A 24204-nucleotide genomic window follows, 5' to 3' on the forward strand; every position below is an offset into this window, starting at 1 on the left:
TATATTTTCGTTTTTTTAATTTAATTTAATTTTATTTATTTATTTATTTTGACTGCATTGGTTCTTCGTTGCTGTGCGTGGGCTTTCTCTAGTTGTGGCGAGTGGGAGCTACTCTTCGTTGCGGTGCGCGGGCTTCTCATTGCGGTGGCTTCTCTTGTTGCGGAGCACGGGCTCTAGGCGCAAGGGCTTCACTAGTTGTGGCACGTGGGCTCAGTAGTTGTGGCTCGTGGGCACTAGAGCGCAGGCTCAGTAGTTGTGGCGTACGGACTTAGTTGCTCTGCAGCATGTGGGATCTTCCCGGACCAGGGCTCGTCCCCTGCATTGGCAGGCAGATTCTTAACCACTGTGCCACCAGGGAAGTCCCCAGAGTTATATCTTCTTAGTTAAAAATTTAAATAAATGGACATATAGAGAGTAAAAAGATGTAAGTTTTCCTCCGATACCCACTACTCCAATCTATCCCAGAGATAACCACTGTTAGCAGTAAAGATGTAGCCCCTTAAACTTTTTCTTATGGATTCACATATATAAATTCACATATACACATACAGGGTTTTGTTCACAAAAATGACATCATACTATACACATTGTATTGCAAAATACATTTTTCACTTAATTTGTTTTCATGATCTTTTTCAGGAACTGCATACACATAACAGGGAAGAGCCAAATCTGACTACATGTTGGATCTGTTTCTTTTACTTTAACCTTTGCTTCCCGTTGCTTTTGTTCACCAAAAGGATACTGTCTATACGTAATGGCCTGCCTCGGGGCACCCCGCCCCTCCGCCTGAATGTTAAACCAAAGTGCCTTTGTTCAGGGAAACATCCGGACCCTGTCCGCCTGTGAATGGCTGCGAGAAAGAAGAAATTAACACATCCCCTCCCCGAGCCTGGCCATTCCAGGGGACATTTGCAAAACTTATGGCCTTTTTACTTTACTTCCTCATCTCCTCCCCCTCTCTGTGCTATAAAAGAAACTGGCATCCAGACCCCGATAAGATGGTTTTTTGGAGACCCTCATCTGCCGTCTTCTCAGTCTGCTAGCTTTCCGAAAAAAGTTTTATTCCTTCCTTCAACACCTCGTCTTCCTGTTGTGCGGCAAGTAGAGGGAGCTTGTCTCGGTGACATATAGACCAATCACATTTTTTTTTAATTTCCTGCATCATATTCCATTATATAAATGAATTACATTCTTCTATGGAGAAAAAAATTAAAATTGGATTAATTCCATTTCATTGTCTTTCTTTCCTCTCCCACCCTTCCTCCTTCCCCCTCCCCTTCTTTCATTTCTTTTTCTTTCCTTTTTTGCTATTAAAAAATAATGTTAACTGTATACTTAGAAATGATTAAGATAATAAATTTTATATTATGTGTGTTTTTACCACAATTAAAAATAATAATTTAAAAACCCTGTAGATCTGAATTTTTTAAATAATGCTGAAGAAAAAAACCTGGAACATATCTGAGCACGTGTGCAAATGCTTCTGTACAACAGATAATCTAAAAGTGAGAGTGCTGGTCCCAAGGGAACATTCATCTGCAATTGAAAGACTTCCAGAAAGTCTTGTTAACTTCCCTCCAAAAAGCCTAATTTATACCACACTTTTTTATAGTCTGACGGGCACTGGGAATTACCAAGCTCTAAATTATAACAAAGGGCAGCACAAGGGTTCTTATGGTGATTGCACACTCTGTCTCAGAATTTCTGGGTAGTGCAAAAAAGACCAAGACAAAACAAGACAAAAAACAAATCCTAAAAACAGGAACCAGGAGTGCAACAAGGAGAACGATGTTCTCCCTCCTAAGGTCATTCGCCTCTTGCATAACCACAGAGCAGAAAACCCAACGGAATGTACTGAAAACTCTTAAATGACTAAGAGTTCACCAATTTGGCCATATATACAATAAATGCTGTGACATAATAAGAAATATTTATTGGTCTCTGCCCCCAGATCCTGACACAGAGCTCCTAAATCCCTTGGCCTTTCCTGGGTGACAGGAACATCACTTGTTCTAAGGAGGCCAATCCTGGTGGCTCCCGGATGGCTGCAGGGTGGGGCTGGTCTCCAGAAAGACCCAACCGTGATTAGATGCTTGGACTTTCAGTCCCATCCCCCAGGCTCCAGGGAGGGGAGGGGGGCTACAAATTAATAATCGATCGTGCTCCATGAAAATTCCTAAGTGACGGCTTCTGAGAGCTCCCAGGATGCTGAACACGTGGAGGAACTGGGAGGGTGGGACACCTGGAGATGGCATGGAAGCCCCGCCCCTTCCCACGTACCTTGTATACTTGTCTCTTCATCTGGTTGTTTCTGAGTTGTATCCTTTATAAGAAACCAACTGGTAATAGAAAATAATGCATTTTCCTCAGTTCTGAGAGCCATTCTGGCAAATGTGAACCCAAGGAGGAGTTGTGGGAACCCCATTTATAGCCAGGGGCTCAGAACCACCTGGGACTTAAAATCGGCATCTGAAGGGGGGGCAGTCTTATGGGACTGAACACTTAATTTCTGGGGTCTGAGCAAACTCCAGGCAGTTAGTGACGGAACTGAGTTAAATTGTAGGATGCCCAGTGTCCCTGTAAATTAGAGAACTGCCAGGTGTGGGAAAGCCCACACAACTGGTGTCAGAAGTGTGTTTAGTAGTAGTAGAGAGGAACAATGTATCTCTTTAATTGTCTAAGCTTCAATTGTTTACTTATATTCCATCCATAACCAGGTGAGGAAAATGTTTACAACTGTTATAATTACAATAAAATTTAGAAGTAACCATAACAAAAAAAAAAAACCAAACTGTGTGGGACTTAATATAAAAACATAAAACCTAGACAGAGACATACAATAAAGGATTTGAACAAATAGAGACCCCTCCTCTCGTTTTCCTGAGCAGAAGACTAAATATTGTATATAGATTAATTTACTCAAATAATTTTTATATGCTTAATGTCATACTAATCTCTCCAAAAAAAAAATCCCAAAGTTAAAAAAAATTATTTTGGGTATTGAAAAATTATTCTAAAGTTCACCTGGAAGAATAAAGATGAAAAAAACAGGTGGCTGGAGAAAACATATCATTTTACAAATAATGTTGAGAAATTGACTATTTGCAAATAAATCAAATTATATTTTCTCCTGAATGTCAACAACACAAAAACGAGTTACAGATAGATTAAACAGTTAAATCAATTTAAAAAGTAAAAACACAGAAGAAAAAATAGGTGACTAATTGGTTTCTCAATGGGAAAGTAATTCTAAGACTGAAAGCAGAAAGCAGAGTCAAAATCACTAAGGAAAAACCTAGGTTTTACTATAGGAAAAAAAATTGTTCATTAATAAAACATCATAAGAAAATTTATGAAAAAGTTCTCACCAATAGTAAAAGAAACGCAATAGGTGTGTATCCTTGTATAATACATAATGTTGCAGATGTTTTTAATTTATGTAAAAGGAATTGGATTATATGCCTCCTTCTACCTCTTTTTTCACTCATCATCTATCCACCAGACTGAACGTACACCTAGCCTGCACTTTAGTTTCCGACTCCTACGTAGTTATTCCAAAGCGGGCCCCACATTTTCATGATCTGTTCCCCTCTGACATGGGCGCTTAGGTGGCTTCCAACTCCTGTTCTACACATGAGGCCACAGTGAAGATCCCGGTCCCTTGGCCATGACATCACTGGGCCACAGATCCGGAAGGGAGCCACCCAGATCCCGAGACAGACGCCCACTGAGGACACTGACAGATTACTTCCTCTGTGGGTGTCTCAGTTCCTGTTCCACAAGTGCTATTCCCCTACTTCCTGGCTTTCACCAGGTTGTGTCCAACTTTCTGACACCAATTATCCAATGCGCCTAGAGCAGTATCTCAAGGTATTTCATTTGTATTTCTCTGACTACGAATTTACTGCCTTATTCTCTTTGATTTGTATGAGTTCTTTGTATACGCTGGTATCAATTCCTTGTTGATTTTTAAAAATTTCGTTAATTGAATTTCATTTTTTCTTCCAATTTTATTGGGATATAATTGACATACAGCACTGTGTAAGTTTAAGGGGTACAACATCATGATTTGACTTAACATACATCATGAAATGATTATCACAATGAGTTTACTGGACATCCACGATCTCATATATTTTTCCTTGTGATGAGAACTCTTAGGATTTACCCCCTTAACAACTTTCATAGATAACATACAGGAGTGTTAATGGTATCTATCAGGTTGTACATCACACCCCCAGCACTTATTCACTTATAACTGGAAGTATGTACCTTTTGACCACCTTCCTCCAATTCTCCCTACCCTACACCCACCCCTACCTCTGGTGAACACAAATCTGATCTCTTTTTCTATGAGTTTGTTTGTTTTTTGAAGTATAATTGACCTACAACGCTATGGTAGTTCTTGGTACACAACATAGTGATTCGATATTTCTCTACATTTCAAAATGATCACCATGATAAGTCTAGTTACCGTTTGTCACGATACAAAGATATTACATTATGATTGATTATATTCCCCACACTGTACATTTCATACCCATGACTTATTTTGTAACTGGAAGTTTGTACCTCTTAATCTGTCTCATCCATTTCTCTCTTCCCCCAACTCACCTCCCCTCTGGCAACCGCCTGTTACTTCTCTGTAGCTAAGACGCCGTTTCTATTTTATTACATTTATTTGTTTTGTTTTTTAGATTCCACATATAAGTAAAATCATATGGTATTTGTCCTTCTCTGACTGATTTCACTTAGCACAATACTTCTAGGTCCATCAATGTTGCTGCAAATGGCAAGATTTCATTCTTTTTTATGGCTAATATTCCATTTTATATATATATATATGTGTATGTGTGTATATCACTTTTTCTTTTATGGATCTTTGAGTATAACTGCTTCACAATACTGTGTTAGTTTCTGTTGCATAACAAAGCAAATCAGCCATATGCATACACATGTCCCCATATCCCCTCCCTCTTGAGCCTCCCTCCCTCTCACCCTCCCTAACCCACCCCTCTAGGTCGTCACAAAGCACGGAGCTGATCTCCCTGTGCTATGCAGCTGCTTCCCACTAGCTATTTTACATTTGATAGTGTATATATGTACGGGCCACTCTCTCACTTCATCCCAGCTTACCCTTCCCCCTCCCCGTTCCTCAAGTCCATCCTCTACGTCTACGTATTTATTCCTGCCCTGCCACTAGGTTCATCAGTACCTTTTTTTTTTTTTTAGATACCATATATATGTGTTAGCATACGGTATTTGTTTTTCTCTTTCTGACTTACTTCATTCTGTATGACAGATTCTAGGTCCATCCACCTCACTACAAATAACTCCATTTCGTTTCTTTTTATAGCTGAGTAATATTCCACATCTTCTTTACCCATTCATCCGTTCGCTTGGGGGTTCTCCCCATCTCCTTGGGCATCAGGGTCCCCCACCACCATCCGGCAAGCGCCCTAGTTGTGGGGAGATGCGAACTCTGCGTCCTCCCATGCCACCATCTTGACTCCTCTATACCACATCTTCTTTATCCATCCATCTATCGATGGGCACTTAGGTTGCTTCCATATCTTGGCTGTTATGAACAATGCTGCAATGAACATAGGGGTACATGTATCTTTTTGAATTAGTGTTCTTGTTTTCTTTGAGAAAATACCCAGAAGTGGAATTGTTAATCGTGTGGTAGTTCTACTTTTAATTTTTTTGAGGAACCTGATGCATTTCCCTGATGATTAGTGATGTTGAGCATCCTTTCATGTGTCTGTTGGCCGTCTGTACATCTTCTCTGGAAAAATATCTATTCAGGTTCTCTGTCCATTTTTCAGTCAGACTGTTTGTTTTTTGATGTTGAATTGTATGAGTTCTTTGTATATTTTGGATATTAACCCCTTATCAGATATACTGTTGGCAAATACAATTTTTATAGATATTTAATAATATTTTCTTTCAATTTGGCTATGGTGTTTCTTCAAAATTGAGTAATTTTTCACCTTATTAATTGTTTAGATATTACCTTTCCTTTTTGACTATTATCAACACTTTTTTCAATTCAAAAAGAGTTACAGGTACTGGGACAACAGGGTACCCCATATGCAAAAAAATTAAGTTGGACCCCTACCTCATATCATAGATATCGAAATGGATTAACAATCTAAACATAAGAGCTAAAACCATAAAAGTCTTAGGAAAAAACATAGCTGTAGATCTTCATGACTTTGGATAGGGCAATAGATTCTTAGCTATGACACCAAAAGTATAAGCAACAAAAGAAAAAAATAAACTGAACTTCACTGAATTAAAAACTTTTGTGGATCAAAGGGCATTATCAAGAAAGGGAAAATATAACCTAAAGAATGGGAGAGAATACTTGCAAGTCACATATCTGATAAGGGTCTAGTATCCAGAATATATAAAGAACTCTTACCTTGACAACAAAAAGACAAACAACCCAGTGAAAAAATGAACAAAGGACTTGAACAAACTTTTCTCCAAAGAAGATATATACAAATGGTCAGTAAGCACATGAAAAGATGCTCAACATTATTAGTCGTTAGGGAAATACAAATGAAAACTACATGAGATATCACTTCCCACTCACTGGGATGGCCATAATTTTTTTTTTAAAAAAGAGAGAAAATAACAAGTATTGGCAAGGCTATGGAGAAATTGGAACCCTTATACAGTGCCAGTGGAAAGCAGCCACTGTGGAAAGAAGTTTGGTGGTTTCTCAAAAAGTTAAACATAGAATTACCATATGACCCAGCAATTTCCTCCTAGGTATTGTACCCAAAAGAATGAAAAACAAATATTCCAATAAATACATGTACATGCACATTCATAGCAGGATTACTCACAAATAGCGGAAGGATGAAAACAAACCAAATGTCCATCAATGGATGGTTGGATAAACAAAACGTGCTCTATCCATACAATGCAATATTATTCAATCATAAAAAAGGATGAAGTGCTGACACCTGCTACAACATGGATGAACCTTGAGCACATTATGCGAGGCGAAAGAAGCCAGACACAAAAGGAGTATATGGTATATATTATACTATTCAACTTACATGAAATTACCAGCACAGGTACATCCATGGAGATGGAAAGCAGATTGGTGTCTGCCGGGGGTTGGGAGGAGGAGGGAATGGGGAGTAACTGCTTAGTGGGTACAGGGTTTTCCATTGGGGTGATAAAATATTTTTGGAACTAGATCACCGTGGTGGTTGCACAACATTGTTAAAGGCCAATTCACATTAAAATGGTAATTTTATGTTATGTGAATTTCACCTCGATAAAAAGAATTCTTTAAAAAAAAAAACCAATAAAATCGCTGATTTCTAATCCGTTTTTTTTTTAAGTCACAGAGCTCATCAAAGATCAAACTGCTTATCGGTGCACAATAAGTGGCACACTGATGTGTAAAACACAGTCCCAACCCCTGAAGAACTTAGAGTCTAGCTGGAGAACGCAACTACCATAAGAGACATGCCCTCCCTTGGTGCAGTGAGAGTTCAAAGACGCACGTCTGGTTACGCAGAAAAGGAAACATTTCTCGGAGAAGAAGACATTGGAGCTTTAACGGTTGAATGGAATTTTTACCGTTAGAGTTTGAGGTGCAGAAATACAGTAACACGAAGAAAGGTGTGATCCCTACAAGGGGTCACATGGTAAGTTTAAGGGCATCACCTAGTCCAGCCTGGTTGTCCTCAAAGCTGCCTAATTCCGGCATGGGCACTAGCAGGCAGGTGCCAGGGGACCGTGACTCCACCCCTTTGCGGCCCCAGCACCTGATGCGGTATTTGGAACATTCGTGGTGACCAATGAACGTTAAAGAAAGATAAAATGAAAATGAGCATTAAAGAAACTTCCTAAAAAGCACAAGCACCAGGAAATCTATAAAATGGTAGCGATAGCGAGTAGCATCTATTACTGCTGACATGGCCTAAGGCAAGTATGTGACCAGAGTTGAGAACACAGCGTAACTCGAGAGGATGGTACATGGAATGAGCGGGAAGTAAGTCTGGGGCCACAGAGGAGCGCTTTGCCTGCCGTCCTGTGGGGTTTGGGCTGCATCTCAAATACAGCAGGGAATCGTTAAGGTCTCCTGTCCCGCGATCCTGCTTAAGTAGCACAAACAAGTGGTCAGCAGGGGAAGAAGCGAGGGATTGTGCTGGCGGATCATTCAGCCGGGTGGGAGCCTGCCCAGGCCCATCCTCCGGGCGCTGTGCAGTGGGATTTGGGGACACAGAGAGGGGAAAGCTCCCACGCACGGTGAGTGCATCCCCTATGGGGAGGAAAGCCTGCCGCAGAAGAGAATGCTGCTGGCTTTGTTGTGCCTGATGAAGAAAAGAAAGGGGCGGTCGGCACAGAACCTGGGTCCAGACTCCAGGCAACACTCCACCACTGTCACGGCCAAAGCGGCCGCGGCCTCCGTGCCTTCCTCGTTCACCTCCACCAAACTCTTGTGCGCAAACCTGGACAGACACAGGTCGCTGTCGGCTGACATGGCCGAGAAGTCAGCCCTGCCCTGCTGGAAGGCGTCAACCACCCCCAGACCCTGCAGCACAGACCCCAGGTCATAAGCCTCTTCCAGTTTAAATCTCGGGAGGAAAACTTCCACTTCTGTGCTTTTCATGCAGTCTGGGTGGGTCCAGGCGAGGAATTTCTCAAAAGTGAGATGTTTTTCCACCTGAAAGACCAGAATTGCACTTTGTGATTCCTACTTCAGCACATGTCAGGCACCCCCGACCCTTTCTCCTCTCGCAGAAGGACCAGCGCCCCCGTCACCTGCCGGGACAGGTGTGAGATCTCGTACTGGCACTAGTTCACACTCGGCTTCCTTCCAAGCCGGGGGCTGGCGGGGAGGTGCCCAGGCAGCCCAGAGCCACCGGACCCCGGCTGCTCTCTCCTCAGCCACAGCTTGCAGGAGACAGACTTTATCCTGACAATTCTCAAGGCCCAGCTGACGCTGCTTTTTTTGCTTTGAACTTTGATTATTTTTGAAGGCAACAAGACATTGCTGCTTAGAAAAGAGATGGGAAAGAAAGGGCTCTCAGTGTAGCCCGCCCCGAAGGGAGATCTCCCCCGAGGTGGGGCCCGTGTGCTTTCTGGAGAAGAGACCTCACAGGGAGAGGCCCGCGGCTGCAGCTCGGCCCACAGGACATGGGGACGCTGCCTGCCACCCAGCGCCCGGCTAGAACCTACTGGGCGGCGGTCGGCTCTCAGCCTAGGGATCCACGCCAGAAGAAGCAAGGCGGCTGGGGAGAGCCATCTTGGGAGTTTCTGGCTCTGCCCCTTGAGTGAGGCTCCTGCCTCGTCCCCTGCCCCCGTGTTAGGTCATTCCCTGTCTCAGGTTCTGAACAGAGACGTGAAAATATAACGCTCATATCAACGATTATGATAATAACAGTGGATCCCATTTACACAGGGCTTATTATGGACCAGATGGTGTGCTATGCTTGTTACCTGAACTACCCCCATTTTACCCTCGTAATTAGGCTATCAGGCAGATGTTAGCCTTGTCCGCATGTGAGAAGACAAAGGCCGGGATGAGTGATGTGACAAGGTCACGTGGCGATAACGGGAGAAGTAGGTCTTGAATAACCGTTGCATCCAGAGCCCAAGAGCCTGAACACTGCCTGCTCCTGGCTGCCCGCATCCCAGCCTGAGAGGTGCACCCCAAAGGCGGAGGAGGGGCTTGACTTCTAGCCTAGAAGCAAGGACACGAGGGTGTCGCAGGGTTCAACTCACCGAGCTCAGAGCCACGTGGTCGTCAGGAAGCAGGATGACCATGCTCAGCTCCTCCCCCGCGTAGGGCAGCTCGAGCACCTGGGCCTGCACCTCCTCGATGTGCGCGAGTCTAAACGTGCCTTCCTGAAACATCATCTGCACCGGCCTTTGCTCCTTCTGACGGGAGGAAACACATGAGCCCGGAATTAAAAGCAGATTCTTGAACGAGGCAACAAGACTCCAGAGTGTTTGCAGCACCCGGGATGGAAACAGGATTTGTGCCCTAGTGAATATTTACAGACTGCCCACCAGCATCTTCCTGTTCCCATCACAAGGCATCTGCCGTCAGCAGACAGGTGCTAGCCTGGGAAAGGAGATGCTTCCTTCAGCAAAATAAATGTGCCGCTCTGCATTTTCCAGAAAAGGAAGTCAGATTTGCCACAGTTAAAATATGCCCAGCAAATATACCTAACCAAACAGTATAATCAAATGAAGTTAAATAGAAAATTATTCCTATTGAATTAGAAAAAGGTTTTATGATAAAGTGGGATGAAACCTATAGTTTCACAGCAACGTGGTCCAGAATGTAGACAGATGCACAGGCTTAGCAAGCAGCGTGGCAGCAAGTGGGAAGAGCCCCACGGGTCTCCATGCACTTAAATCCGATTGTCTCAATTCTGATACGCTAATTTGAGGAAATAACTTTTTTTAAACACAGAAATGCTATATGCATGCAGAAGTTAACTGAAATACTACACTGATTAAATTCATTTAAAAAAGTTGACACAGGTCACCTATTATAAACTATTTATAGTTTATAACTATTTATAGTTTCTAAAATCCATGCCCGAAAAATTGTTCTCCCCCTTCCCCCTTTGCAATTGGAAGGCTGATTATTTAAAGTACACCTTATTCTAAGAAAAGGGTTTTACTCCTATAAATTTCCTAACTGCATTAAAATCGTATTTTGTTTTAGGGGCTGAGGGGTTTGGCAAACTATCTTAATGCCTGCCTAAATCAAAGTTACACCTCAATGTCAAGACTAAGGTCTTTGTCAGTTTTAATATTAGAAAGCTATAAATACTGAATTTATAATGAGAAATTAATTAACAGCAAATCAAGTCTATATTTATTTGCATTTTTTAAATACCTGATTAAAGAAATATGTTTTCACGTTCTCTCCCTCTGTCCCCTCCCCCCGTCACACACATATCACACACTTCCTTAACACCTGTAGGCTGTTTAAAAAAAATTTTTTTTTTTTTTTGCTTTCTATCTGAGCAATTTGGGCTTAAAAGAAAACCTTGAGTTTCCAGAAATGAATGTATGATGGACACATTCATACAGCAATGACTGGATAAGAAATTATCAAGGCAGTAGGAGCAGTAATAAAATGCAAAAAAGTACCGGCAGAAAGTGTTTTTTATACCTTCAGTTCTTATCTACTGAGTTTAAAATTTCATTCAGAAATGTTAAGTTTCAAATTATTTTTAACCAATCATTTATATTTTTACAAAGTTAATTTTTCCATTCAGTTTCTTCATCAAATTCTCATGATGTTCAAAAGCTTCCCCCACCCGGTTTACTCTAAAAGGCATCTCCCTTGTGTACGCTTCGTTGAATTGCTCATTCCACCTTCCTTTGAAGTAGACTGTGTTGATGAGAACCAGCCTGGTCTGCGCATCAATTGAGTTACCCGGCAACAACTCTGGAATTTTACCTTCAGGGAAAAGTAGAGAATACAAAGCATGAGGAATCAACCATAAGGCTTATTGGAACATCCTTGATGATTAGTCTAGAACCAAACATTCTTTTTTCAAATTTGCTGAGTTTGGATTGGTATATACAGAAATCACACACGCGGGTGGTATTTATTATCACTGGTACTTCGGGATATCTGCAAAGTCAGTGACGTGAACCACTTCCCTGTCACTCAAGGAAAACTCTGCTCCAGGTGGGAGAACAAGACAAACAGAAAATAAGGGATGGGCTGGAGAGGCTACGGTCACCTCATGTGGTCCAATGCCCCAAAGCTACGTCCAGGGCAAACATTCCACGACTGCCCGTGGACACGGCACAGGCAGACACAACGAATGGCTCAAAGGGGAAATCACCACCAATGGACAGCGTGAGTGCACTGATGAACTTCTGGAAGCCTCCAGAAAACATTTCACTATTTGATCCTCCAGACATTCTCAGAAAAGGTCAGGTGGTAAGTGAAAGGTACTCCCTTCTTCTCCTGGAGCTCAAGTCATACCTTTTCAATGAACTAAGAGCATCCCTGCTAATTCACTGCTGCCAGAGGAACAGGGGAGATGACTGCTAAGTCTTCAAGGAAAGACAACCTCTTGTTCTTTACTTGTTAATAAACGGCTCTCGCTTATTAACGGAAATAGCATTGTTCCTAGTGGTACCAAGTGTAGTTGGTGCAGAGGGGCCTGTGTGGGTCCAGCATCACACAGGGATCATGGGGGCCAAGACCAGAACATGCCACCCTCTGAAACAGAAACGAATAAGGCCCCACTCCCCCCAAAACAGTGATTTAAGTCTGCAGAATCCATCAGCCCCAAGAGAGGGTTTGCAGCTGGCCTACAAGTCTAGGTTTTTCACATCTAAGGATGGTAGTGCAGGCAAAAGACATGAAAGAAGCAGGAGGATAAGTAAGCGTAATGTGATGGAGGTCCACGTGGACTCTAGACGGAGGAGCCCAAGTGTAGGATCAGACCGTCAGTTTCCTTCCTACAGAGGTGCTGGATTCACCCAACACGTGAACATTACCGGCCAAGTGAAAGCATGTTTTGCTGTGAGTTATTAAACTGGAAACCTGGCCTATGAGTTTCTTTTCATATCAGTCACTCTGGTCCTGGGTGAATGGACAAAATGAAGTCTCTGTTGTTGAAAATCCCAGCATCTGATCAGAACCTCTGGGAGTCCATGAAGGTCCAGATATGCCATGAGGCCCAGCCAACCCGGCGCTGACCATGAAAGACTAGTGACATCAGAGGAGCAGGGAGCGGGGGAGGAGGAGGAGAGGGCAGGAGGGGGGATAACGTGTAATTCTGACCTTCAGTCTTTTTTGAGACCCAAGCGTTTATCTGTTTCCTGGACGGCTCTGCAGCTTTGGCAAAGGAGAGCTGCTCCAGCTCAGTGTGGTAGAACCAAAGACAGGCTTCCTTAAAGATCTTTGGAGGAAAGTGGTCAGTGAGGCTGTATTCCTAAATATAATGTCAGCAAGGTTCTAAAAACTCTGAACACTACATACTTTATATTAAAAAGACCAGACATCCCTTAAAAGTGATCATCCTAGTCTGCTAGATATTAAAAGATCAGTGTTTATAAATAGGTAAGTACTAAGCCATGAATAACCAGAAATGGATAAATGCATTTTAGAAGTAGTCAAATTTTAAATAATTCAAGGCATAGTTAGAGAATTATAAGTTTTTAAAATAATGTTCATAAGTTTCGGTTCTCTGAAGTCTTGCTCTCAGACTCTACATTTTGATTACAACTTTTATTGTTCTGTTCATTCAACTTACAGACAGAAACTCACAGGTCTTCGCTCCAAAGAGCCTGTTGGCCGTTCTGAGCAAGTACTGAGTGCCAGGCTTGTTCAGCTCGGTGAGAAGTGCCCGGAAATCCTCATGAATGTCTTTCTCTGTGTTTAAAGAAAGCACCTGTTAAGAAAAATAATTTAAAAATTATCAGCATTGCTCTTCAGTCTCAACAAAAATTGTGAGCAAAATTTTTTCCCAAATACTTCACAAAATGTTCCTTTAAAAGGACATTATTTTTATTTTACGTGCAGATTTAATACATACCAGAGAAGCAACACCATGTGGCGGTAGGGAGAAGATACAGAGAGAAAGGCGGGGGGGGAGAGAGAAAACAGAACACATGTGGGTAAAAGAGGTGGCTTTTCTGCCTCAGTAGATCTCTCTTGTTTGAAGATGAATCACAGGAAAGAATGAAAAGGACAAGATGGTTCAGAAAAGGAACTATTTTAAAATCTTGCATCCCAAGGAAAGTTTAAGTGTACCCTAAATGGAGGCAAACTTACCTCTAAAATTTACCCCCCATAAAAAGGATGCAGTTAAAAGCATTAAAAATCACAGTGGGAAAGACAGCGCTTTCAGAGTCTGCCAGCTTACACAGAGTCCAAAGCTCGCTCTTCGAAAGCAATTCCCTTGATGTGACAAGCAGCAACATGGATTTCGCACACTGAGTGCCTGTTATTTTCCCGTTGAGCACGGGAGGGTGAGGACCGCTCCATGTCACACCTCGTAAAGTAACCAGACAACCTGGGGGCTCCCACATAAAGCTCCTATAAGGGTTCATCGGCTGGCCTAAAACATAGGAAAGTTCATCAAGAATAAAGAACACCCCTCTACACCGAAACCTTCACCCCCTCATACGTGATCTGGGAAATGATTACCATACTGAAACAGAAAGGCGCCCCGACGGTGAAGGGGCTTGCGTGCAGGGTGGGAGCTCTGCCATGACGCCAGCCTTCTGGTTTCCTCTTGGGCACGTGTCTCTTGCCTGCTCTATAAAATCCCCTGGGGACAGGGACAGACTCATTTTGATGATGCTGAATATTTGTTAAACTAAGCTAACTAGCACCTATGCAGTCTGTACACGTAATAAGCACATGCCTTTTCACCCTCTTTGCATACTTCTGCTTATCCCCTAACTCAGCTGGAAGGCATGTTGGTATACCATTGACTTGAAACAGATATTAACCTACCCTTCTTACCAGTGAATCATTATAGTTACAAAGTCTTTTATTCTAAAAATGAGATAGATCTTAGCTGTTGAGATTTCAAACAATTTCGGTATCATATCCTAAACAAAGATAAAGTGCTAGGACAAAATTTTGATAGCCATATTCAGGTTATCAACTGGAAAAACTTTTCCCCCAAAAGATCTCAGTGAAGGAGACCTCAGCCCTGCCCTTTGCTTCTGGTTCCCCAGGCAGCCCCAGCTCCCGAGACAGCACGCGTGTGCACCAGGCGTCCATCCCATCTTCCTTCGGGCAGTTCTACAGAAGGAGGTCTGAAGTGGGGTGACAGAACATAACAATGGAAAAGAGTCCCTTCTCCAGGCTCACCTGGGCCAACTGGGCAGCAGTGTCTCCTTTTGCCCCCAGGAAGACCATGGCCAGGGCAGAGGAGATGCTCACGGGAGAATAAAACACGTTGCGTGAAGGGTCATCTTGACACAGTATCTTTAAAAGGCGGAGGGCAAAGGCGCCATTTGCTTCAGAAAGAGCGTCCATGATGCTGGGTCTGGAGCCAGAGAGCGAAGAGAAAGGAGGCCACCTCAATAAACCCTGAATGCTGTTGACCTGACACATGGCGATTTTAGAATTGTACTTTTTTTTTTCATCTTAAAGCTCAAAAATATTTTATGGAGGGAGATCCATTTCCTGTTGCTCTCCATCCAAAAAATAAGTCCAATGTTAAGGTAATTAGCTAAGTGTGGTACTGGCAGCAGGTCAAGCCAGCTTGAGAGCCTTGGGAAAATCAACAGAAATCACTCACAGGTGCACTAGCGCGCGCACATGCGCACACACACGCACACGCACACACACACGGCTCCTGGGAGCAGTGAAGTCCAATCCTTCCCCATCTGAAGAGGAGGACAGGGTCAGGGAGCAGGAAGGGGAGGAAACCCCGGATGAAAAACGTGTAGGTGCTCTGCCTGGTCCCCATAACACCATGTCTATTCTTGCATATATTTATGAAGACTCCTCGTGAGATTTTCAGTTATGACTCAGGCCATGGTCTCCCCATTTGCCAGCTGATACCTGAAAAATGTATGAGATGCTGAATTGTATCCAGACAGGCTGGAAACGGGTGTAAAATGGGCTGTGAGGCAAAGAACTTTCACCTACAGTGGCTGCTCAGTCTGGGGACGGCCCTCGGCTCCCTATGGCCAACCATTATCCCGTAACCCATAACCCAGCTCAGGGTGCCGGCCCTTCCTGTTCTCCAGACCTCAGGTGACTCTTGGAACACTGGAAATGGGGCCGAGACAACGTGCATTGTTTTGTTCTGTTTTTTGTTTTTGGCTCAGAAACGCGGATTTGGAAGCTTCCCTCATTCCTCCCACCAAAAGCCTCCAGAGTAGACTGAGCATGACAGGGGAAACCAGTGCCTGGGGGACACCGGAGTGGAAAGGCAAGGAGGAAGGGGGGGGGTCCAGGAGAGGACAGTCGGGGTGACGGGGTACAGCCAGTGAGAACGGGGAGGCTGTGTCTGTGAAGCAGGGAGGTCGGCGGTGTTCGCGCTGGTGGGCAGGTCGTCTGAAACTGGGGGCACATCTGAAACTGAACGAGGCACGGCCATCGTCCCCCAGCCCACATTTCTCCGGCCCACCTTGGAAATGAGACCCTCTCTCACCCAACCGCTGGCCTCAGGCCCCCTTCATCCCTCACACGCGTCACCAAGCCTTGCCCGCTGCCTCCGCGCCGCCGGTTGAGAGCCTCAGGACAGAACGGGTCCCCACTCTCCCCACATACACTCTGCGCAGAGGAAGGCGGCGTCCTGGCCCTCCACGCGGCTCGTAACCCGCCCACGGCCCTTGGGATCAGCTCAAGGCGCACTTGCCCTAAACGACCCGGCCTCCTGCCCCGGCCTCCGGAACCCCTGCAGCCCCTCCAAGCCACGTGTGAGCCTCCAAAAGCACTGTTTGCCCGACTCCGGTTAACGGCGCTCACCCTTCCCTCTCCACGCAAGCATCACGGCCTCGGGCGGCGTCTGAGTCCCCACCCTGCGCGACTCTCCCGGACCCTGCGTCCCGGACGCGCGCCCCGGCCCGAGCCGCACAGCCAGCGCTCCGGTAAACAGGCCGCCCCGCCCGCCCCACGCTCTGCGGGAGCGGCCCCCACGCGCGCGCCGGCCCACCTGCCTCCTCTGCTCCGCGGGACCCCGACCGCCCGAGGCGCAGACCGGCCACTGCAGCGCCCCGTGCCGCCCACCGCCCAGGGCTTCCCGGCGCCGCGGGCGGGGCGCGGCCCGGGGGAACGGGTGGGCGGGGCCGGACCCCCAGCCCCGCGCCGCCCCGCCCAGCCCCGCCCCCCCAGCCCGCCCCGCCCCCAGCCCCGCGCCGCCAGGACGCACAGTCCCGCCGCGACCCCGACCGCGGGCACGGGGGCGGGGACGGCGGCGGAGACCCACGAGGTTTTGGAAGGGAAAGTGCGGCCGCCCCGCTGGCTCTGGGTCCAGTGAGAAGGCACACCGGGGGCGCGTGCAGAGAGGCGAAGAGGACCCGGACCCCTGGGTTCTTCCACTTCCAGGAAGCGGACACAGGTGCAGAGGCGCGCTCCTGCTGTAGGTGCGGAGGGCCTGGGGCTCTTTCCAGCGGGGCCTGCCCTACGTGATGGAAGAGGCAGCCAGGACGCAGGACTCCTCCAGTGCCCGCCGCTCATCAGCGGACCCGAGCCCACTTGCAGAGGCCAGCGCCCCTGGGGTCCGAGCCCTTGCCCACCGCTGGGCTTGGGCTGTGGTGCTGACGTGTAAGCCGAGCGGCAGAACAGATACGGAGGGGCTCGGCCGGGGCCTCCGAGGGGGGCAGGCTTCCAGCGGGTCTCAGTGGTTCAGGGTCATCAGGGCCCACACTCCTCCCATGCCTCCTGTGTCAGCTTCACCCCAGGCCGGCGGCCAGAGGCCCCAGCCACCGGAAGCGTGTTGACAGGATATCTTTCTTTCTTTTTTTTTTTTTTTCCTGTTAAAAGTGAAATTTATTACAATACAGTAAGTACAAGTGTTATTTAAAAAGCTGGTTAAAATTATAAAGTGTCTATATAATTTTTCTAATATAAATATTGGAAATAACAACTTGAACAGTTCCATACGTACGTAGTACACTGAAAACATAAAATCATGCACAAGGCTAAAATATCACTTTGCATATTATCCTTTTAGGTATCACTCCTGTCTTCTCCTGATTCCAGCATCATTCCAGAATATGAAGGGGTTACAAACTTCAAGGTTTCAGTGTTTTTGAATGTATGTCAGTTATCACACATTAACAATGCTTTAAAATCATTGCTTATATTCTAATCACGTGGTTCTAGTTCCCATCTTTCCCTTTCTCCATAGGTCTTGGACAAAAAGTTGAGCTAGAAAACCTGTGATTACAGGACCCAGCATGACATGAATTCTCAATGATTCATTTAAAAGTGGCATAAAGTGTCATATATATATATATTTTTTAAAAGTCCTACAGGACATGAAAGACAATAAGTACATCACATGTAAATAAGATTAAGCAGCTCACCCTCTGCTTGCTTACTTGGCTCCATGTCTCTACAGAAAGAAGAAGCCGAGCCATGAAGAAGATGGGGCCAATCAGAACTGCTGGGAGTGTGTGTGTTTTGGGGGGCTGGTGAGCAGCATAGGAAAGGAACTGGAGAGAAATGTCAGATTATGAAGGGAAATTAAACAGCATTACTTATCCATTCTTCTGCATCCTGCTAAAGCAGGGGCCCGTTCCAGCCCAGCCCCCCTCCCCTGCCTCCCAGTGGGGGACCTGTCCGCCCAGCACTGTGAAGGCAGCCACTGCCTTTCAGACAATGTGAAGCCATAGCTGTTCCCTACCGAGAACACTTCACAAATTTGAGGAACAGCCCTTAAAGTATAGGTTTGGACATTTCACAAATTCCAAGGACAGTCTGAAGCAGGCCTCAACACGAGGGGCAGGGGAAACAGTTTTTACAAGCAGTTAACGCCCGGAGAGGCTCAGGGGTTCAGCCGAGGGGAAGACAATGCTTCTTCCTTCATGACAGTGCTTCCCAGACTTTCACATGCCTGTGATTCACTTGGCGTCTCATCAAAGTGTATTAGGTTGAGGGTGAGGCCCAGACTCTGCATTTGTGGTAAGCTCCTGTGGACCACTGAGGCGCTCCAAGGACACCCACAAACGGCGGGCACAGCCTGGGAGGGGAGCCGTCCCGGGGTACGCGGGGAGGGCAGGACCACTCAGGGGTGCCCCAAATGCTGCAAGACAAACAACCTTCTCAGCCACACCCGTCACACCTCTGACGCCTCGGCTACTCCCAGCTGCTGCGGGATGCTCAGCCCAAACTTTCAAAAACCACTGAGCACACACTTGTTTCGCCATTTCAGTCGCTGCACTCACTGCATCACTGATGTAAATTAAGGCAAGGTCGGCAGAGGGGAAGGTGTGTGGATAGCAAGCGTACCTCTTTCTGGAGAAGAGAACCTGCCGCAGAAGGAAATGCTGCTGGTTTTGCGGCGCCTGATGGAGAGAAGGAAGCTCGGCACCGGTGCTGAGCGCTGCCTTCCTTGCTGGCCTCGCCGAGTGCTGTGTGCAACCTGGGGCCGTGCTTCGTAGTGAACATTCCGGGAAAGTCGGCCTTGGCCTTCTCAAACACACCGGTCATTCTTGAACTGCAGAGAAAAGACTCCAAGGCATAACTCTCCTCCAGCTTTAACCTGGGAAGGAAAGCTTGAACGTTAGGTAAGCCTACACACTCACCTGTCACCCACGCCCCACTCCCCATCCCCACGCCCCAGAGCGCTTAGGCACTGAGTTCTGGTTCAAGACAATCCACAGACTTCTTTTTCTTTGTGTAAATACACCAAGACTCTTCCCAAATTCTGGGGGTTTCCCTGCCCTATGGACACAAGAGTAAAACAGCTAGAAAACACCCGCTCCTTTAAAATGTTTTTTAATTTCAAAAGTTCTCATAGCCAATTGCTGTATTTATATTCGTGTCATACACATTACTGTGAGTCAGAGGATGGTCTGACAGAGGACAGACGAAGGTCGCAGCTCAGGACTCTGACTGAGGAAGAGAAGGGCGTCGGGGATCCCCGGAACGGGAAGGACGGGGTGCAGCTTCTGGCATCCCTGTTTGCCCACACACACCAACTAACCGCCTGCCCGCGAGTTAGCGCCCCGCCGTCTGGGAGCCCTGCCTTGTTCTGCGCGTCCGCGAGGAAGGAAGAAAGGAGAGAGGGGGCTTCTACTTGCATTTCGAGGCTCCTTGCCTGCCACTGCGCTCTCCCCAGTTCCCTCCTTGAGACACCCCCTCCCCTGCCCCCCAGACCTCCCAGGCCATTCCCAGAGGACCTTCCTTCTGGGCCTCTCCTGCCACCTGGAGTCCAGGTGAGCGCTTCTCCCAGTGACAACTGCTTGGTCACTAGCTCTAAACCCCAGCCTCTCCTAAGCAGCCATGGCAGATCTCATCCGTGCTCGCGTAAGGGAAGTAAGTGCCTCTGGTCCCAGGAGGAGAGGCAGGGGAATCGGCAGGCCCGCTGCAGTGTCCTGTGCAGTGACAAGCTGGACCTGGCTCCTGCAAGCCAGCTGCTAAACATGGGGCGACCTCAAGTCAGCGCGGTGAGCTCACTTACGCCCGAACCAGCAAACACGGCTCGGGCATCGGCCCCGGCCCACACTCGCACCTGCTCTGGCTTTGCTGAGCCAGTTTGCCCTGGAGCCTGCAGCCCCTCCCGCAAGCTTCCTCTCCTTCTCAGCTCTCTGCCTTTTCTCTCCTCACAGATGTGGGCAGCCTCTGTGCACCAAGACCCGGGGAACCTTCCCTCCCATCCAGATAATATCCCCAGCGATAGAAGATGGATTTAACCAAGGACAAAAAAGCAGAGCTCTCAATACGAAAACGCTTTTCGTTTTTTCTCCCTCTCCTCCCAATAAAAGATACACAGGGCACGTGAAGTCCTTTCAGCGATAGATTAACAATGGAGAGATTTTGAAATGCTGTTTATTTTTCCAGTCAAAATCTTCCCCGTCTTATTATTTTAAGAAAGTACGATTGTAACTGAAAAGTATTTCCCTATCCGGTTGAATGTTAAGGATCCTGCCAGATAAGGGAAAAACAAGGCCCCCCCAAAGGAAGCATTTTTCGGGGATTTTCCAGCACTGTCGAGAAGGGAAGAGGTTTGTGTTTTTCAAAGTACCTGTTTCATGATCTGACAGGCCCAAGAGAAATAACAGAATTGTGTTGCTGGCCCGAAAATCAGGCAAGCACACACAAACAGGCCTCGGTAACTGGGTCACAGCACCAGCCCCTGGGAGACCACAGCCAAAGTCAGTCCCTCTTTCCCTTGTAACGTCCAGTGAGGCCGACGTGCCACACTGGCAGCCTTTCCTGTGTCATTTACAGGTACTGTTAGCAAATCACAGCTCCGCGGGCACTCAGACGGGATTTCTCAGCAGCCTACGAAGCGCACACACTGAGTCTGGCCCCGTTCTGCAAAGGTTTCCGTAACGCTGAAGACCTTTTTTCCCCTCTTAACACGTTTCTTCCACGAGTGCTTCCCCAAGTCGTGCTGCGTCGTCGTGTCATAATGAAGACTCGTTAACTCAATTAGCAGAGGGGTCTCAGCCCCTCCCATGTGCCCGGCCGCTGGCTGGGTGCTGGGCACCCAGCTGAGGACATGACCTGTGACCTGAGGTGGCTCACAGTCTGATGAGAGACATGCTCAGAGGTACTTTCTAGATGTTATGAGAAAACAGATGGTGGCCGCCACACCCAAATACCCCAAGAAAATCCCCGTCAGACACTTAACTCCAGAGGGACTTTCTGGAGAAGCTTCTGTCTTCCGCGCTGGACAACCAGCCTGAGGACAGCCTAACTCTCCTTGACTCGTTTTTGTGTCCATAACATCAACCACAGTGTCTGAAACGTATTTGTTAAATGACTGAGAGGACTCGGGGGGATGTGATTATCAAAAAATGCTATAGCTCTTCAGCCGGAAAGAGAGTTCTTCCCGGTAACTTAAGAGAACAGGGAGTGAGGAAGGTCCTCTGCGAATGGCCTGGAGGTTTCGGGGGGATGCCTGTCAGGGAGGGGCTCGGGCAGAGCACAGTGGCAGGGAAGGAGCCTCGACATGTAAGTTGGGCTAAATCAGGAAGGGTACCCAGTACACTGAAACCGAGAGATAAGCGCCCCGCGATTCCTTGGTTTCCGATGTAAAGTGCGTGACGGTCGGCTCCCCTCCTCTGCGCATCTCGTGCTTTCAAATAGATTAGCTTCCGTAGAAGAAAGAGGAGGTGGAGGGAAGGAGGAGCCACGTGACCAAGAAGGTGGCGGGTGGGTCCCTGTGTCCCAATATTCCCCAACATTGAAAGACCAGGCTGATGTTCGAAAATGAACGCCAATTAACCAGGAGATTCCGGGAATCACCAGTGCTGGTCCGGGAAGACGCAGCCAACCAAAGGACCCAGCCTCATCCCCAGTGAGATCAAGCCCAGAGCGAGTGACCTCCACGGGATGGCACCAAGAGCCGTGATGAAGGATGTATTTGAGTCCCACAGAAGAATGCTTGGCAGTGCCGACCAGTCAGAGGGCCGGGAACCCTCCATCGGCTCGCTAATCTCACACCACCACCACCCTGTGTATTCCACGGCAAAAATGTTGTGACTTCAAGTATTGCCTTATGGAGGGGTTTTTCTGGACTAAGGAATTTCATAGAAGCTATGCAGCTTTAAAGCTTCAGTTTCATGAAGAGATTTTCATTTAGAAAAGTCCTTCTAAATTCTGTCAGAGTGTGGATTTATGAGACACAGGAGAGGACCAGGCTGGACTTGGAGAGACCAATTAAGAAGCAGCTAAAAAAAAAAAAAAAAAAAAAAAAAAAAAAGCAGCAGCTAAAATGATAGTGGAGAAGATACAGTGAGACTCTGAATCCGGGTAGTAGCGGTGCAGCTCAGAAGGGGGCACATTTAAGACATCTTGGCGGGGAACCTGCCCAACAACTGAGGTAAGATTGGGGGGGACCCAGGGTGGTCCTTCTACAGCACAGTGGGTGACAGGGAGTCAAGGGGGAGATGCAGGTTTGGGTGCAGGAGGATCGACATATTGGGATTGACACCAGGGAGACAGAAACAATAAAAAAAAAAAAGAGGAAGACATAGTTCAGAAACAATATTAAAATTCAAAATTGTAGTTGCAGATGTGTATCTCTAAGCATATGTTTAAGGCAGTAGAGTATTACTTCATTCTCTTCTCTTCTGTAGTTTCTTCTGTTTTCCTTTTCAGGAATGTGTGAACACTACTTCCTGACAGCAACTCCATGTATTTGCTTCACAGAGCCAGTCAGCAGTTCTAAGAAAGCACTGCGTGTTGCATTTGTTAACTTCATTGAGAAATGATGGGGACCTTGGTGACCGTCTCCACCTTTGTTAACAGAAAATACCACCACCGGCTTTGAGCATCGCCCACTAATCCCTCAAAGAGCAACCTCCAAACAGATGTCTGTACTGAAGATTTGGTGGGTTCCTACGTGAAAAGGCGGTTGATTTAATTGTCCAGCTCAGCGTTTCTCAACAGCAGCACTATTGACATTTGGGGCCAGATGACCCTTCCTTGAAGGGGCCGCCCGGTGCACTGTAGGACAGAGGCAGGAGAGAGACGGGCCCCAAGCTAGGCATTTACCACTGGCCTCCTGTTTACATTTCATGGGGCAGGAAAAAGTGGGCTTCAGGCCGGACACTTACAACTAGCCTTCTGTTTGCATTTCCTGAGAGGGGAGATAGATGGGCTCCAGCTTAGACATTTACAATCAGCCTCCTGTTTGCTCTCCGAAGTGGAAGTAACAACAGAAACAGGGTAAATAGCCAGGCTTTGTCTCCTGTGGACGCCCTAAGATAACAATCATGGCAGGAGCAGAGAGGGGCTAACGTTGTTTGAGTAATAGATCAACAGGTCACATAATTCCCATCCTTGGGGCAAGGGAGACGCTGCACATGCACAGAAAGGCTGCTTGGGGGTCAAAAAGGAGGGGGCACCACCCCAGAATAGGTGATGCTAAGGCCGTCCCATAGGCCTCTGGGCTGAAATCCCATCTTGGAAAAAAAGTTGGGCACGCATGCTGGGGAGGGTCCTAGGGCAGGGCAGGTGTGGAAAAAGAAACCAGGTAACTGGCCAAAGGGGAACAGAGACCCGGAAGAGCTGCCCTATGTGAATGACTTCACCGCCTCCTTACTGGGCTCCTCCTCACTAGGGGGGACGCCCACACCCTTGCTCCCCGGGTGTGCATCTCTGCCCTGCTTCTGTCTTAACTAAACAAACTGTTTCTCTGTGTGCTCTCCCACCTGTTGTTGTGCTATGTCTCTAATAATAAACTCTGTACCTGTTTTTGCAGTTTTTGCCTCCGTGAGAAATGCCTTTTTCACTGGGGGCAAGAGCCAGGGGGTCTGGTGGCTAGGATTCCTGGTTTTCATCCAGGCTACCCAGGTTCAATTCCTGGGCAGGGAATCAAGATCTCGCTTCACGCCACCACTCACTGCTGTCTCTGCGAGACCAGGCCGTTCAGCGTCCGCCCACTAGATGCCAGTTGCACTTCCCTGAATTATGACAACCAAATGTGCCTCCAGAGATTGACACTTGCCTTCAATGGGGGGACAGTGGCCCCCAGCTGAGACCCAGTGTAGCAGACTTATTCAGGCCAGGAAAGCTTGATAGCAGGAGACAGAGAG

At 46.9% G+C, this 24204-nt stretch overlaps 2 protein-coding genes across 12 annotated transcripts; one reads left to right on the forward strand and one right to left on the reverse strand.

Annotated features, from left to right (window-relative positions):
• Positions 1 to 261: 261 nt before the first annotated feature.
• SERPINB9 (serpin family B member 9) lies at positions 262 to 19279 on the reverse strand. 10 transcript variants are annotated; one of them, XM_036869153.1, is made up of 7 exons: positions 18944 to 19279; positions 13275 to 13412; positions 12803 to 12920; positions 11316 to 11458; positions 9760 to 9915; positions 2284 to 2342; positions 337 to 853 (listed from the first exon to the last, which is right to left on the reverse strand). In XM_036869153.1, exons 1-6 carry the CDS (start codon positions 19262 to 19264, stop codon positions 2301 to 2303), a joined length of 918 nt encoding a protein of 305 aa, XP_036725048.1. In that variant the 5' UTR covers positions 19265 to 19279; the 3' UTR covers positions 337 to 853; positions 2284 to 2300. The 10 variants fall into 10 exon arrangements, with proteins under 10 accessions (XP_036725046.1, XP_036725048.1, XP_036725047.1 ...); XM_036869152.1 differs by having other exon boundaries at positions 337 to 1197; XM_036869157.1 differs by lacking the exons at positions 337 to 853; positions 2284 to 2342; positions 18944 to 19279 and adding exons at positions 7365 to 8698; positions 14846 to 15023; positions 16648 to 16786.
• Positions 19280 to 19333: 54 nt separating this feature from the next.
• LOC118903742 lies at positions 19334 to 23820 on the forward strand. 2 transcript variants are annotated; one of them, XM_036869160.1, is made up of 2 exons: positions 19334 to 22487; positions 22744 to 23820. In XM_036869160.1, exon 1 carries the CDS (start codon positions 19381 to 19383, stop codon positions 20347 to 20349), a length of 969 nt encoding a protein of 322 aa, XP_036725055.1. In that variant the 5' UTR covers positions 19334 to 19380; the 3' UTR covers positions 20350 to 22487; positions 22744 to 23820. The 2 variants fall into 2 exon arrangements, with proteins under 2 accessions (XP_036725055.1, XP_036725056.1); XM_036869161.1 differs by having other exon boundaries at positions 22766 to 23820.
• Positions 23821 to 24204: the final 384 nt, after the last annotated feature.

This window comes from Balaenoptera musculus, chromosome 11 (genome assembly GCF_009873245.2).
Source record: "Balaenoptera musculus isolate JJ_BM4_2016_0621 chromosome 11, mBalMus1.pri.v3, whole genome shotgun sequence".
NCBI classification, from domain to species: Eukaryota; Metazoa; Chordata; class Mammalia; order Artiodactyla; family Balaenopteridae; genus Balaenoptera; species Balaenoptera musculus.

What these genes read in the sequence shown, in the direction of transcription:
- SERPINB9 (XM_036869149.1), bottom strand. Translation starts at nt 19,264, where the DNA reads ATGGGGAGTGGGGCGTGGGTGACAGGTGAGTGTGTAGGCTTACCTAAC. An exon ending in AGACCTGTGAGTTTCTGTCT is followed by an intron (nt 12,921 to 13,274) that starts GTAAGTTGAATG and finishes TTTCCTCCAAAG; the next exon opens with ATCTTTAAGGAAGCCTGTCT. An exon ending in TGCCTTTTAGAGTAAACCGG is followed by an intron (nt 9,916 to 11,315) that starts GTGGGGGAAGCT and finishes TCCTCCCGTCAG; the next exon opens with AAGGAGCAAAGGCCGGTGCA.
- LOC118903742 (XM_036869160.1), top strand. Translation starts at nt 19,381, where the DNA reads ATGGACACAAGAGTAAAACAGCTAGAAAACACCCGCTCCTTTAAAATG.